This window comes from Thamnophis elegans, chromosome 2, assembly GCF_009769535.1.
Source record: "Thamnophis elegans isolate rThaEle1 chromosome 2, rThaEle1.pri, whole genome shotgun sequence".
Taxonomy (NCBI): Eukaryota; Metazoa; Chordata; class Lepidosauria; order Squamata; family Colubridae; genus Thamnophis; species Thamnophis elegans.
This window is the reverse complement of record NC_045542.1, coordinates 160,489,770-160,506,176: the sequence shown is the minus strand read 5'-3', so window position 1 is coordinate 160,506,176 and position 16,407 is coordinate 160,489,770. Positions and strand designations below refer to the sequence as shown.

The 16,407-nt window shown below is 45.1% G+C and overlaps 1 protein-coding gene across 2 annotated transcripts in view; it reads left to right on the top strand.

Annotated features, from left to right (window-relative positions):
* Window positions 1–16,407, top strand: part of LOC116504531 (zinc finger protein 436-like) — a 34,637-nt gene that overhangs the window by 470 nt on the left and 17,760 nt on the right. For both annotated transcript variants that reach the window (XM_032211584.1, XM_032211583.1), the window contains exons 2-6: window positions 3,697–4,649; window positions 6,488–6,611; window positions 8,384–8,466; window positions 9,693–9,819; window positions 13,243–13,353. In XM_032211584.1, the coding sequence (XP_032067475.1) occupies window positions 3,942–4,649; window positions 6,488–6,611; window positions 8,384–8,466; window positions 9,693–9,819; window positions 13,243–13,353 (1,153 nt within the window). In that variant the 5' untranslated portion in view covers window positions 3,697–3,941. The remainder of the gene's footprint in view (window positions 1–3,696; window positions 4,650–6,487; window positions 6,612–8,383; window positions 8,467–9,692; window positions 9,820–13,242; window positions 13,354–16,407) is intronic.

The window sequence follows — 16,407 nt, the reverse complement described above, 5'->3', positions numbered from 1 at the left end:
GGGGGATCTTTGTTGTCCGCCATTCCGTCTTTGCTATCCGCTGGCCGGCAGGAGGAGGTGGAGGCATGGTTAACATCTGGGAAAGGAGACCACGAGGAAATGCCCCGTGCTGCAGGTTAGGCTGGAGAATCGGGAAAAGAAAGCGTCCCAGAAGAAGGCAGTGGCGAATCTCTTCCTTTTTTTTAACTTATATGTCCCAGGAGTGTATAGGAGGTCTGGGTTGAAATCCCAAGCATCTTCCATTCCATTAACAGAATAACAATTGGAAGGGACCTTGGAGGTCTTCTAGTCTGACCCCCTGCTCAAGCAGGAAATCTATGCTATTTCAGATGAATGGCTATCCGTTCTCTTCTTAAAAACCTCCAGTGATGGAGCTCCCACAGCTTCTGCAGTTCAATTCCTTTCACTGAATTAATTGTTCAAGAAATTTCTCCTAGGTTGCTTCTCTCCTTGATTAGTTTCCAGCCATTGCTTCTTGTCCTGCCTTCAGGTGCTTTGGAGACTAGCTTGACCTCCTCTTCTTGTGGCAGCCCCTGAGATATTGGAATCCTGCTATGATGTCTCCCCTAGTCCTCCTTTTCATTAAACTAGACATACCCAACTCCTGCAACCGTTCTTCATGTGTTTTAATCTGCAGTCCCCTAATCATTTTGTTGCTATTCTCTCCATCTTTCCAGAGGCTTAACACCCTTTTTTATATCATGGTGACCAAAACTGGATGCAATATTCCAAGCATTATCTTACCAAGGCTTTATAAAGCGGTACTAACATTTTTGATGATCTTGATTCTATCCCTCTGTTTATGCAGACTAGAACTGTGTTGGCTTTTTGGCAGCTGCTGCACACTGCTGGCTCATATTTAAATGGTTGCCCACTCGGACTCCAAGATCCCTCTCACAGTTTACTACTGTTGAGCGAAGTGCCACCTATCCCCAGAATGGCGAACCTATGGCACGCGTGCCACAGGTGGCACGTGGAGTCATTTGTCAGGGCATGCGAGGCGTTGCTCTGTCAGCTGGCCAGCGCGCATGGCGGAAGTTTGGGAAAGGACTTCTGGTTTGCTCGTAGGGTCGGTTTTAGTCCTCCGGAGCCTTCAGGGACCTTCCGGAGGATTCCCTGAAAGCCCTGGAACACGAAAAACGACCCTACGAGCAAACTGGAAGTCCATTCTCGAACTTCCAGTTTGCCCATAGGGCTGTTTTTTTGCACTCCGGAGGCTTCAGGGAAGCTCCTGAAGCCTCCGGGGCCGGGGGGCAGGGGAGACTGTTTTAACATTCCCCAGGCTCCTAAAAAGCCTCTGGCTCTTGGGGAGGGTGAAAAAAGCATGCAAAAAATAGGGGGTCGCGCCTGTCATGCGCGCATGCGCACTGGGTGTGTGTGTTGCACATTGAATTATGGGTGTGGCATGCCCACACATGACACCCCCCCGGCGCTCCCCCTTCTTTTGGCACACGAGCCAAAAAAGGTTTATCATCCCTGACCTATTCTATACCTAATGGAATTAGGGAGACTTATTTAAAATAATCATTTATTTATTTAAAAGCTTTGTAGGGCCCTCTATCCAAATGCACAAATTCTGGGCTCAATCCCTTTTCTCCTCTCTCGTCTTTCTCTTACCTCTTGGAAATATAGTTTGAATCTAGTTCTTAATTAGCTATGGTGAGTTTAATAACGTATTGAATAATGAGAATGCTCTTCCACTGTGGTAATCTGAACTATGAGCCATGAAGGGTAAATTTATGCAGCATGTTAAGCCAAAGCCCTCTGATTAAAGTTGTCTTAGCCTTTTGTCCCCATTCTTCTCAAAAGCTTTCCCTAAGTATGTTTTGTAATTGCCGGGTTGAATTGAATTGTTGTCATATGCAACTTTCGTTGGAGATCGTTTGTTAAATTGTTAAAATTTGGTCTCCATCAACCACTTCTTTGATTGTTCTTCATTATCCTGGGTGCGTTGGAAGTGAGAAGAAATCCGTGGAGATAATCGGTCACTTTTGAAATAGTTAAATTGACCCCAAAGATTGATGCCTATAAAAAAGGGGGAAATCTATCTTGAAATGTACATAACTTAGAACTAAACTTATTACACCTTGTGCGAATTCTTAAATAAAAGGAAAGCAGCAATTGGTTCCCCATTGACATAGGAGGGGAGAAGTAGAAAAATTTGCTCCTTTAATATTTCTGGGGCATTAAACGTCTTATTTCAGGTGTGTCAAACTCAAGGCCCGTGGGCCAAATCTGGCCAGCGGGGTGTTTAGATCTGGCCCGTGGGGCCGGCATGGAAACAGGCAAAGGACCGGTTTGCGGTGCCTCTGTCAGTGAAAACACAGTGGGCAGCCTGCCCCAGCTCTGTTTTGCTGGCAGAGGGCCATCAAAGCAAACTAGAAACAAAACAAAAGGAGAAACGTTTCTCCTTTTGCATTTGAGCATGCAAGAATGGAAAGAAGAAGAGGAAAGGCAAAGAGGAAAGAAAGAAAGGAGGAGGAAAGATGGGGAGAGAGCAAGGAAGGAAAAATAAGGACGGAGAGGAAGGAAGAAGAAAGGAGAATGAAGAGGAAAGGAAAAAGAAGAGGAGGAAGGAAGGAAGGGAGATTATAAGGAGAGGAAGGGAAGTCCTGACTTAGCACTTGGCCACTGTAGGTCACCCCCTACACGAATCCCGTGACATACCCACCATGGCCATGCTCACCCCTGGCCACACTATGCCCACGGTCCTCCGTGGTCAAACACAACCCTGATGTGTCCCTCAATGAAATCAAGTTTGACACCCCAGCCCTATATTTATTTATTTATTTATTACTTTATTTATTATTACATTTATTTGCTGCTACAGAACCAGGAGTCTTTGGCTTTCTGAAACTGTAACTACTCCTGGAGGATAATTGTACAGGTAGTCCTCAACTTAACAAATGCTCCCTTAGCCACCGTTCAAACATTCAACGGACTCCCCAAAAGTTAGCTACAACCCAGTTGTAAAGTTCCGATGGCTCGCTTCCCCTCCCCGGTCATGTGACTACATTCCAGGTACTAAGCAACATTTACAACCATTTGCTGTGGCATGCCTCCCGCTGGCCACCTGACTTTTGGGTCTACTGCGCATGCGCAGGAATGGGGCACATGTGGGAGCTGCGCGCATGAATGGGGAAAAGGGGGAAGCACGGGGTCCCCCATGGCCAGTTTTTGTTCCCAGGAGGCTCCGAGAAGGCCCAAAACAGGGGGAGGGAGCCGGGGGGGTCGTCCCCCCCCCCCCGGTGGACCGTTTTTGCTCCCAGGAGGCTGCAGAGAGGCCTACTAGGCCCATTGGGGGGAGGGGGTGACGCGGCCGCCCAGTGGCCCGTTTTTGCTCCCAGGAGGCTGCAGGGAGGCCTACTAGGCTCAAAATGGGGCACATGGGAGTCGTGTACGCATGCATGGGGGGAGCAGAGGGGGGGTGTCTCACGTGTATTGCATTATGGGTGCTTTTTGCACATGACAACAAAAAGGTTAGCCATCACCATTCCAGACAAATGGTTATTCAGTCTCTTCTTAAAAATTTCCAGTGTTGGAGCACCCACAACTTCTGGAGGGAAGCCGTTTCACTGATTAATTCTTCTAATTGTCAGGAAATGTCTCGGCTGGATCCCCAATGTCTCTTTTCTTTGTCTCCTTTTTTTTGGTGTATCTCACACTTTTTCTCCTGTTTGGTTTGTGTTTGTTTAGGAGCTCCCTCTGCAAACCAAGAGGCCAACATTTTCACAAGGGCTTCACAGCAACTTGGAAGCTAACAAGCTCCTGGTTTGGGATTCCCCTCTGCCAGTCCAGAGGAGAACATGCGATTTGGGTTTCAAACCTAGAATTTGAAAGAGGCAGGGAAAAGATTCCCCTCCAGTTAGAGTAATCGGGGCCGGGTATTTTTTAACGAAGTGACCCAGTTCCATATTGGTGGTTTGACAATTCAGAGAGACATGGAGCCCAAATCTAGAAGTCCAGAGGGGGAACGTGTAAGGAAATCCTGCAGTAACGATTTTTCCAAATGCGCAGAGATGGAGCACTTAGGATGGAAGCTTTCGCAAGAAATCAAGCGGGAATCTTTCCGAGGGATGCAGCAGCCCTGCAAAACTCAATGGCAGGATTTCCTGAAGACCTTGCCGTCTCCCCACCTGGGATGGGAGGAGGACTCTGAAATGCTGGCCAACGCCCCTTGGGATGACCCAAAAGCCTTCCTGGCCTCCTTTGAGCAGGTGGCCCAAGCCTGCCAATGGCCCAGGGCCGAGTGGGTGCCTCGACTCCTGCCAGCCCTGAGCGGAGAAGCGAAGCGGGCCTTCAGCGGCTTAGAAACAAGGGACAAGGAGGATTATGGGAAAGTGAGGGCGGCCATCTTGAGAGGGGAAGCCATCAGGATCGAGGTGCAACGACAGCACTTCCGGCAATTCCGCTTCCAGGAGATCGAAGACCCGCGTAGGGTTTACGGACAACTGCAGAGGCTTTGCCACCAGTGGTTGAAGCCGGAGAGACGTACCAAAGAGCAGATCCTGGAACTGCTGATCCTGGAGCAGTTCCTGGCCAGCCTCCCACCGGAGCTCCAGAGCTGTATCCGAGCAGGAGGGTTGGACACGTGTTCCCAGGCGGTGGCCCTGATAGAGAATTTCCTGCTGAACCGGCAGGAGGTTAAGGTAGGAAAGTGTCAGATCTGTAATATTTGAACCTCTCTGCAGGACGGGAATTAAGCTTTAGTGCCTCATTCAGAATAACGCATCCGCCAAAATCAGAACTCCAAGGCAGGTAGATTCATCAAAGAACATGTTTATTGGATACATATTGGTATCATGCATATCATATCAGCACAGCTGGTGAAAACCAACTGAAAGTTTCCCCACGTTTCTGGCATAGTTAAAGAAGCAATTCTTTCCCTCCCCAAGTGTCACAAGTCACATTAGCAATAGCATATACTGCTTCATATACTGCCTCTCTAAGCAGTTTTACAGAGCCAGCCTCTTGCCCACAACAATCTGGGTCCTCATTTTACCCACCTCGGAAGGATGGAAGACTGAGTCAACTTTGTGCCTGGTGAGATTTGATCTGCCAAACTGCTGGCAGCCGGTGATCAGCAGAAATAGCCTGCAGTACTGCACTCTAACCACTGCGCCACCGTGGCTCTTGTCCAATTAAGGCTTTTGGTGGGCTCCTTGGTCACTCCTCCAACTGCCACCTGTTGGGATGACCTTTATTCCCATGGGGAAGCTTATTATTATGACTACCCCCGATACAATACAATACAATACAATAGCAGAGTTGGAAGGGACCTTGGAAGTCTTCTAGTCCAACCCCCTGCCTAGACAGGAAATCCTATACTGTTTCGGACAAATGGCTATCCAACATCTTCTTAAAGACTTCCAGTGTTGGGGCATTCAGAACTTCTGGAGGCAACTTCTGTTCCACTGATCAATTGTTCTAACTGTCAGGAAATTTCTCCTTAATTCTAAGTTGCTTCTCTCCTTGATTAGTTTCCACCCATTGCATCTTGTCCTGCTCTCAGGTGCCTTAGAGAATAGTTTGACTCCCTCTTCTTTGTGGCAACCCCTGAGATATTGGAACACTGCTATCATGTCTCCCCTAGTCCTTCTTTCTATTAAACTAGACATGCCTAGTTCCTGCAACTGTTTTTCATATGTTTTAGTCTCCAGTCCCCTAATCATCTTTGTTGCTGTTCTCTGTACTCTTTCTAGAGTCTCAAATGGATAGATGGATGGATGCATGAATTAAAGAATGAAAGAATGCACATGATGCTTTCCCTCCTTCAGCCCAATCTGGAAATCATTTTGCTTTATTTTCCCTTGCTCTTTATTTTCCCTGAATGTCAAAAGGAGAATTAGAATCGCAAGAGTTGGAAGGGAGCCTGGTATGATTTGAACTGCCATATTGCAGGCAGCTGGCAATCAGCAGAAGTAGCCTGCAGTACTGCACTCTAACCACTGAGCCACCTCGGCTCATTATCCCATTTTACAATATTTTTGCCACTATTGTTGAGTAACAACTGCAGTTGTTAAGTTAGTAACATGGTTGTTAAGTGAATCTGGCTTCCACCATTGCCTTTGCTTGTCAGAGAGTTGCAAAGAGGGGATCACATGACCCAGGGACACTGCTGAATCAACCTTGAGCCTGGTGAGATTCGATCTGCCAAACTGCTGGCAGATGTCAGTCAGCAGAAGTAGCCTGCAATACTGCACTCTAACCACTGCACCACCGCAGCTCAATATGATACATTCACATATCACCGTGGCTCTGGATTGTGATCAGGTATCCGTGGGTGGTGGTGCGGCAGCCGGAATTTTGAGGAATGGGTGTTACAACTGGTTTCATTCATTGCAACTTTAAGCGGTCGCTGAACGAGTGGTCGTTAACTGAGGACCACCTGTAGAGAAGATGTCGGTGTTCAGTTGACAGAATTGTTGATGCTTCAGCTTCATTACCCTTGGTCCGATCCCAAATTGGATTCTCCTCTCTTATTCAGGAGCCGTCGCAGGAGGCCATCGCCAAGATTTCCCTGGGTGAAGAGAGGGTTACCTTGGATGTCGATGAGGAAGAGATCTATAAAGACATTAAACAGAACAATAACGGAGTGATCCATTTGTTGGGTAAGGAAATGCCAAGGATTACAGTAGGGTCTTCCATAATGGGTGCGGGCAGGGTCAAAAAAAAAAGCCAGGATAGCCTTCCTCAAAGAAGAGTGGCTGTCTTTAGATCACATTGTGGTGTCCCGCTCACTGATGCATACATGTAAACAGTGGTGTTGTGAGTTTACCTTGTCTGGGAAACTTTCAAGCCTTTTGGACCTTAGCTGTTGTTCTGTGGAATAGCATTGGTCTGCTTTTGGCTGGACTTCGTCTGGATAGTTCTAGGTTTTTGGTGAAGGGAATTGCTCGGGATTGGGCGGCCTATAAATCTTATTAATAAATAATAAAATAAATAAATTGCTGGGAAATTAACCCACTAAACCATCATTACATGTGCGTGTGAGTGAGACGGACAGAGCACGCACACACACAAACACACACACACACACACACACACACAACACTATTCCAGTTTGTTCAGCTTTGGGTTAGCACAGTTTGTGAATCATGTTGTAGGCAATTTATAAATAAATATATCAAAAGGGTATTGTGCTAATGAGCCAATGTTAGATATAAAGTATAATTTTATAAGCCTTCACCTTAACCTTGGTTAAGAAGCCAAGGCTTAACACCATGTGAACCAAATTGTGGGAATGTGTCTGGATGTCTAGCTGCGGGGGGGGGGGGGAATGAGTGTGTCCCCTTGAGATTATTAAAAAGAGTTGGACGTTTGAATGATTTTCTAAGTTGAAGAGAAGAGAAAAGAAGAGAGAATAAAAAGTAGAAAATAGACTAGAATAGAAAATAGACTAGACCCGAATAGAAAGGAGAATAGAATAGAAAATAGAATAGAAAATAAATAGAATTGGTAAAAGTAGAAAATAGACTAGAATAGAAAATAGACTAGACCCGAATAGAAAGGAGAATAGAATATAAAATAGACTAGAAAATAAATAGAATTGGAAATAATAGACTAGAAAATAAAAAAGAAAACAGAAAGAGAACAGAGAATAGACTAGAATAGGAAATAGAATAGAAAATAGAATAGAATAGAATAACAGTTGGAAGGGGCCTTGGAGGTCTTCTAGTCCAGCCCCCTGCTCAAGCAGGAAACCCAATACCATTTCAGACAAATGGTTGTCCAATCTCTTTTTAAAAACCTCCAGTGATGGAGCCCCCATGATTTCTGAAACTGTTCCACCGGTTAATTATCCTCCCTGTTAGGAAGTTAGGACAAGTTGGAAGATCCTTCCTGCAGATGAAAAGAAAAAATGGAGAGAATTGAACAAAGTAATCCAAATTTGTTTCTGTTTTACTGACTTGTAAACCTCTGGGATTTTTTGATGTCATCCAGCTTTTCCCCAACACAGGTAGTCCTTTGACTTACGACCGCAATTGAGCCCAAAACTTCTATTGTTAAGTGAAACATTTGTTAAGTGAATTTTGCTCCATTCTATGACTTCCCTTGCCACCATCGTTAAGCAAATGCCCGTTGTCGTTCAGTTAGTAACACGTTTGTTCAGCGAATCTGGCTTCCCCTTTGACTTTGCTTGTCAAAAGGTCGCAAGAGGGGATCACACGGCCCTGGGACACTGCCACCGTCATAAATATGAGTCAGTTGCCAAGCGACCATGGGGATGCTGCTATGGTTCTTAAGTGTGAAAAAGGGTTTTCAGTGCCGTTGCCATTTCAAATAATCACTAAACAGGCTGTCGTAAGTTGAGGATACCTGGAATGCATTTGGTTTTTTCCTTTTGTTTTCTAAAAAAGAAAAAAAAATCTGTCTTTTAAAGGTAGTGGAAGCAAAGACTGTGGTGATTCCAGCTCCTTGCTTCCTGCCGAGGGAGAGGAAATGGACCAGGCTTCTCCTAGTAAGGTAGGGGAAACCTTCTGATAAACAAATGCCAAAGAAAGAGAGGTGAAAGAAAAGAGAAAAGGGAAAAAAAAGAAAAGGGTCTTTTGGAAAGAATTGGGCTGAAGGATGCGGCTGTCTAAAGCAGCGCCTGATGAGCACAGGGCAAAGGGGTGTGGCTGAGGCTTTTGGCTGGTTGCGATGGGGGTGGTGGTGGTGGCATGAAGTGGTACTCAGAGGTGCAGACCAGCTGCCTGCAGGGAGTATAAATCCTTCTGTTCCTCACCATCCAGTCAGAGCTGAAGAAGCTTCTTGGATGAGAAGCGAAACGTCTTCAAAGAAAAACCAGAAAGTCCAGTTGCCTCTTGGGAAAAAAAAGAACCTTTGGGAGAACCCATGGAGTACTAGAGTTTATGCACTGGCCTGGCTGCGATGCACAACACCACAAGTGGGATAATCATTTTAGTCTAGGACTTGTGAATATCTATGCATCTTGCTGGAAATATTTCCGGTTGTCAAGTTTGATTGGATCTGATGTGATCTTAAAAGAGTATAACCTTGTACTGTGCTTTTAGTGCTGAGTATGTGTTTGTATGTGCAAAGTGAAAAGGCAAATGTGACTCTATTCCTTTCTTTCCTTCCTTCCTTCCTTCCTTCTTTTCTTCCTTCCTTCCCTCCTTCCTTTCTTCCTTACTTACTTCCTTACTTACTTTTTTCCTCCTTCCCTCCTTCCTTTCTTCCTTCCTTCTCCCCTCCCTCCCTTCTGTTCTTTCCTCCTTCCCGCCCTCCATTCCTTCCTTCCTTCCTTCTTTCTCCCCTCCCTCACTCGCTTCCTTTCTTTCCTCCTTCCTTCCTTCCTTCCCTTCCTTCCTTCCTTCCTTCCTTCCTTACTTACTTACTTACTTACTTACTTTTTTCCTCCTTCCCTCCGTTCCTTCCTTGCCTCCTTCCCTCCTTCCTTCCTTCCTTCCCTCCTTCCTTCCTTCCTTCCTTCTCCCCTCCCTCCCTTCCTTTCTTTCCTCCTTCTTGCCCTCCATTCCTTCCTTGCCTTCTTCCTTCCTTTCTTCCTTCCTTCCCCCCTCCTTCCCTCACTTCCTTTCCTCCCTCCAATCCATCCATCCATCCATCTTCCCTTTCTGCATCCAGGACCCTGTGTTACACATTGTCGTGTGTTATTCTGCAAAAATTATTAACCATGGAACGATCTGCATACTTTGGACCTTCTGTCAGTGATTTTTTCCCTTTTCTAGGATCTCATGGACTTGAAAGACGCTGGTGTTTCGTTAAATGTGGTTGAGCCAACCCCGATCCAGTCGGGCCAGCAGACCATGTTCTGGCAAGTCATGCAGGAGGAGGATGGGGATGCAGATTCTTTGGGTAAGAGTCCTGGAATTGGGAGGGCTCCCTAGAGGTCCTAAAGTCCAACCCTCCCTTCTCCGTGCAGGAACCCCCAGAGCATCTCTGACAAATGGCCCTCCAACTTTGATTCATGGACCTCTACCTCAGGGGTGTCAAACTTGATTTCATTGAGGGCCGCATCTAAGGGTTATGTTTGACCTCGGGGCTGGGCTGGGCGTGGTCAGCTTGACGTCACTTGTGTTGGGGGCACCTATGGCCTGAGTGCTCTGCCAGCAAAATCGGGCTCCTTAGTTCTGTTTTTGGCTGCGATGGCCTCCTGAAACCCTCTGCAGTGAAAATGGAGCCCAGGGAACGGGCTCCTAAGCTCCGTTTTTGGCTCTGATGGCCTCCTGCAATACTCTGCCTGCAAAAACAGAGTTCAGGAGGGCTGCCCTCCCGAGTTCTGTTTTTGCTAGCAGAGGCACCGCACGCCGATCCTTCGCTGTTTCCAGGGCGGCCCCATGAGCCAGATCTAAGCACCCCGCAGGCTGCATCCAGCCCCTGGGCCTTGAGTTTGACATCTTTGCTCTACCTAATCAACTAGGAAAGATGTGGCTATTCCCGGGGCGTCAAACTGGGTCTATTCGAGGGCAGGATCAGCATTGTAGTTCTCCGCGGGCCATGGCCCCCGTGCCCCAGTTTTCAGTCTGGACGGCTTCCTGCAGCATTCGACCTGGCTACCTGAGAGACCGCCTCCTGCCAGTTACCTCCCAGAGACCTATAAGATCGCACAGACTAGGCCTCCTCAGGATTCCATCTGCCGGTCAATGTCGGCTGGCAACTCCCTGGGGGAGGGCCTTCTCTGTAGCTGCTCCGGCCCTATGGAACGATCTCCCCGTTGAGATCCGGACCCTTACTACCCTTCCGGCCTTCCGCAAAGCGACCGAGACCTGGTTGTTCCGGCAGGCCTGAGGCTGTTGATTTATCCAGCCCCATCCTAAGTTATGAATGTTGTGGAATTTTTAATGTTGTTTTTTATTTTTGTATGTTCCCCCCTTCCTTTTTTACCTGTAAGCCGCCCTGAGTCTCTCGAGAGTGGGCGGCATACAAACCAATTAAATAAATAAATAAATAAATAATTCCGCTGGCCAAAACAGGGCCCGCCTGCAACCTGTTTTGGCTGCCAGAGGCACCGCGGGCAGGCTATTTCCAGGCCAGCCAGATTTAAATCTGCAGGCGAAATTTAAGCCTTGATTTTGACACCCCTGATCTATTCAGAACAGAAGTAATCTCGCTATTATGGTTGGTTGCAAAGTCAGAGAGATGTTTAGGCTGATTTGGCGTTTTTCCCCATTTATCGAGTCCTTCCCATGAGGACTTCCTGTATTGGTGTGTGGAAGTTTAGAGGGCAAAACCAGAAATCTGGCAACAAGCAAGCATCCAAAGATTGAGAAGACTTACAAACAAGATACCAGTGGTCCTCAGCTTACCGCCATTCACTTAGTGACCGTTCAAGGTTATGAAGACTTCCCCCAAATGTTGCTTGTCACCTGGTTCCAATAATTGCCACTTCCTGCGATCACAGGATGCATTGTGAGCATTTGCAATGACACATGTCCATATTTTACGATATTTTTACCAGAACCAATTTCTGATGAAAACCGGCCCCTAGAACAACGGCTTTGTGCCTGTGTTGCTTTCGCTTTACAACCGCTTTACTGTTCGCTTAATGACCACTGTGACAAAAGGTCTAAAATTGATTCCTTTGCATGAGGACCAGCATTCTGACTGTTAGGGACTGTAATTACCAGGTACATTTAACGTCGTATGTCAAGGACTATCTACAGCAGGGGTGTCAAACTCAAGGCATGTGAGCCAGATCCCGCTTGTGGAGTGCTTAGATCTGGTACTTGAGGCCGCCCTTGAAAACAGCAAAGGAGCGGCCCACGGTGCTTCTGCCACGCGGCCCTCCCAAGCTCCATTTTCACTGGCACAGCGCTCGGGCCACCACAGGTGCTCCCAACATGATTGATGTCGAGCTGGCCACACCCAACCTGGCGACACGCCCCGGCCTTCCCAAGGTCAAACACAATTCTGATGCAGCCCTCAATGAAATCAAGTTTGACATTCCTGATCTACAGTTACCAGCTAGTTTAGCTGTCAAGCCTGAAATTATTGGGGTGTAGCAGCTCTGCCTAGTCCAATTGCTGATACAGTCGATGTAACACCTTATGTCATGTTCCACCATGGCGTTGGTTCTCTCTGCAGTCCTGTTGGTGCTCGGATGAAATGCCTGCGAGGACCCGGTGGCCCTCATAAATTCCTCATTTTTTTACTCATTTTATTTGGGATTTATAGGCCGCCCTTTTCCCTGAGGGGACTCAGGGCGGCTTACATTCATAGGGAAAGGGGGGGTGCAATATAAAAACATAAACAATATGTGAATAAAATAAACAGTAAAAACACAACTTTCATTCAACACTCAACACTCGGGCGGGGTGAATTAGAAACTTATCCCCAGGCCTGATGGGATAGCCAGGTCTTAAGGGCTGTGCGGAAGGTCTGGACGGTGGTGAGGGTGAGAATCTCGACGGGGAGGTCGTTCCACAGGGTCGGGGCTGCTACTGAAAAGGCTCTCCTCCGCGTAGTCGCCAGTCGGCATTGACTGGCGGATGGAATTCGGAGGAGGCCCAATCTGTGCGATCTAATTGGTCGGAGGGAGGTAATCGGCAGGAGGCGGTCTCTCAAGTACTCAGATCCACTACCATGGAGGGCTTTAAAGGTGGTAAGTAATACCCTGAAGCGCACCCGGAGATCGACAGGTAGCCAGTGCAGCTCGCGGAGGATAGGTGTTATGTGGGCGAACCGCGGTGCGCCCACTATCACTCGCGCGGCTGCATTCTGGACTAACTGCAGTCGCCGAATGCACTTCAAGGGCAGCCCCATGTAGAGCCCATTGCAGTATTCCAGCCTAGAGATCACAAGGGCTCGAGTGACTGTTGCGAGGGCCTCCCGGTTCAGGTAGGGTCGCAACTGGCGGACCAGGCGAACCTGGGCAAATGCCCCCCTGGTCACAGCCGACAAATGGTGGTCGAAAGTCAGCTGTGGGTCCAGGAGGACTCCCAAGTTGTGAACCCTATCAGGGGTGTAAATTTTGACCCCCCAGCCTGAGCGATGGAACACTGGCCAAATTATTGGGAGGAAAACACAACAGCCACTCGGTCTTGTCAGGGTTGAGTACCAGTTTGTTAACACTCATCCAGTTCTTAACGGCCTCAATTCCTTCCAAAATGTAGCTGTAAATTGTCAGTTTGTAATGGGTGCATTATTTGGAGCTGACCTTAGCTGCTCATTGAAGTGGTAGAGATCTAACTGAAATGAATGACGGGCCCGGGAAGCTAAGAATTCACCAGAATTTGTACCCCAAATAATTCTCTTCCTCCCTTTCTCTTGAATCCTAAGAGGGACTCTTGGTGCCCAAACCAGACCAGTCTTCCAATCCAGAAGAAGAAGAAGAGCAGGTTTTCATCCAGTTTCCTGTCGAAAGTGAGAGAATTACAGATCACGAAACAGGTAAGAGAAAGACTGTCTGTCACCCTTGCAAGAATAATTTCCGCCTTCCCTTGAGTTTGGAGAGCTTCCTAATTCTCCTCAGCCAGCGTTATTTTTCTATAGGTTTATTGCAAGTATTTTAAGGCATTGTTTAGCAAGAAAGGATCCCAGAGCAATGGACCTACAGTCAGTAAAACTCCAAAGGTAGTCCCTGAGTTACGACCACAATCGAGTCCAAAATTCATGGGCTCGCTAAGCGAGACGATTGTTAAGGGAGCTTTGCCCTGCTTTACAATGTTTCGTGCTGCAATTGTTAAGTTCATCACTGCAGTTGCTAACATGGTAGTGAAGTGAATCTGGAATCTGCTTGTCAAAGGGTCGCAAAAGGGGATCACATGACTCCGGGACACTGCAGCCGTCATAAATATGAGCCATTTGCCAAGTGGCTGAATTTTGATCACGTGCCCATGGGGATGCAGCAAAGGTCATAAGTGTAAAAAATGGTCAGAGGTCACACTTTTCAGTGCCATTTTAACTTCAAATGGTCACTCAATGAACTGTTTCCTACCAGTTTATTGAAAATATTTATATAAAGCATTGCACAGTCACTAAACAAACGGTTGTAAGTTGAGAACTACCTGTATTTTTTCTTTTCTTTTTTTAATAAAATTAAAAAAAAAATTTAAAACAAATACACCATCCTTCTTTATATGCTATAGAAAGTGTATTAGTTGGTTACAAAAAAAAACTTTCGTGCATCTCTTCCACAGTCAACAAACATAGTTCATCTCAAATATTTTTACATGTCACCATCATTATATCTCCATTTTCATTTGACTATAATTGTTTAAACGTCCTTCATCATAAAATATACCAAAGTTAGATACATAACCACATACTGGCCTTTCAATTACTATTTCTAAAATCCTCCACTAACACTAAATCCTTATATCTTGTTCTAGCTAAACATCCATAATATTTAATAACAAAGTTTTCTAATCCTCCTTTCCAAATCACTGTTTAAGATTTACATCCAGTTTCCCTATGTTATACCCATATCTATATATGCATTGTTATTCTTATCCCTCCTTTATTTGACTATATCCTGTATCATAACATTTTCCCTCTAATAATCAAAACTTTAATTGTATCTAACTTAGTTCATTATTATTATTATTATTATTATTATTATTATTATTATTATTATTAACAACCTTTATGTATAATCCAAAGGGATCTCTAATCTTCCTTACATGAGTACCATTCAATATTCATATCCAATTATACTCATCATAACACTACACATTGTATACATTAGTAACATTATCAGTTATTTATTTAAGCTATATCTATTATCAATAAATTTCACAAAGTTTAACTAGTTTTAAATTATATTCTTCAATCTATCAACCTGTATCTTTCCAATAACAAAACAATTTCATATCTTCTGCCATTTGTGGTACCAATCCTCTAATCAACTTCTTAATCAGCTTTGTATGGACTTCTCTTAGCAACGCCTTGCTTGTAAGATCTCTCATATAATCTTGATGCCCTCTTTCTGTTTCCTTATGCAGCTTGTCTTTGTCAGCAGTGTTATCAATACTTTTGCTAGTAGAAATTCTTTCTTTGAGTCCATAAATTCTTTAATTTTTTTCTTCTTCTATGTCCTGCCCTCTGGAAAAGATTTCCTCTCCATTTACTTCATCTTTCAGTATTCCATTCTTTCCATTTTCAGGAGCAAACCAATTACCATCAATATCAGCAGGTTTAATCTCTTTATATTCATTTTCCACTTCGGTTTTTTGAGTTTCAATCACCCTGTCTTGCATTTGATAAACGTCCTCAGTTTTTTCATCATATTTAATTGTTATGTGAGCTAAGTATTCCAGTTTTTCATCTATTCTTTCATATATATTTGATAATTTCTGTATTTCTGAAAGTATTTTTTGCAAATTTGCCATTCTAACAAACACAGCTGTTTTATCTTGGAAGGTTAATAAGATTAAAGCATAGATTCACAAAAGATGTTTTTTCTACTTCAAAGGACCATCTGTGTGCTTCCCTTCTTATCACCCTTTGTAACCAAGCAGTAAAATCCTATAGTGCCAAGTCAAAAACAATCCATGATGTTAAAAAGTTTCCTTTTGTATCTTTTTTTGTATTTCAAGTTAGAAAAAGGAGTCCGATCTTTAAATGAATTAGAAAAATACCCACAGCAATGAAAACTTTAGCCTATAGTTTACAGAGAATCATAAAGAGAAAGTAGAAGAAGAAAACTTAATCCATCCATTTCAAAAGGCTTGCATAAATTCCATCCGTGAAGATAGCATTTAAAAAGTAGGATAACCATTGTCCAAAACCATTCCAAATTTAATTCCGCCGCTTGACTCTTCTATTCTTCAATTTAAATTAATTTTTAAGTTTTTATAGGCAGTCTCTTTTTAAAACAGTAAAAGTTCCTCACCAGCTGGAAACACTTTCTCTTTCCGTATCCTTCCGTTTTGGAGCCGCCCCGACTTCGTCAGCCTTGGCTGGATTTTTTACCGCCAGCTTGAAGAACTTCTCTTGCTTCTTTCTGGGATTTTGCGATATCCCCGAGATCAGCAAAGACGTATTCTTCCTGTTCACCGTCTCTTCGGGATGGTTTAGGTCTGTTTGGACCACCCAGCGGCAAAAGTATTGGCTGCGGTCTCAGAGCATCGAGACTACACAACCATATCGTCGCGACTTTGGCTCCTCCTCCCTGTATTTTTTCTTAACGTTATGGTGCAAAAACTTACATCTCGGGGGGGGGGGAGGGAACAGGAAGACATTTGCGATTAATTGTCTTTGAATTTCACACAGCTTTGGAAAACTTTGTAGCATGTGTTGTTGAGGTGGCAGTGTTTGCAAACAAAAGCATGCACAACATCTAGTAAAATGAAGCTACAGATATGGATCTGTTTGGTGAACTTGTATACAGTATAACTCTGCCTGTATGAGTTGAATATCCATTTTGGCAAGATCTTGGGACGTTGGCTCTTGATAAGAGCAAATGTTAGGTGTTCTGACCCAGGCTTCCTTAGAAAGCAAGAA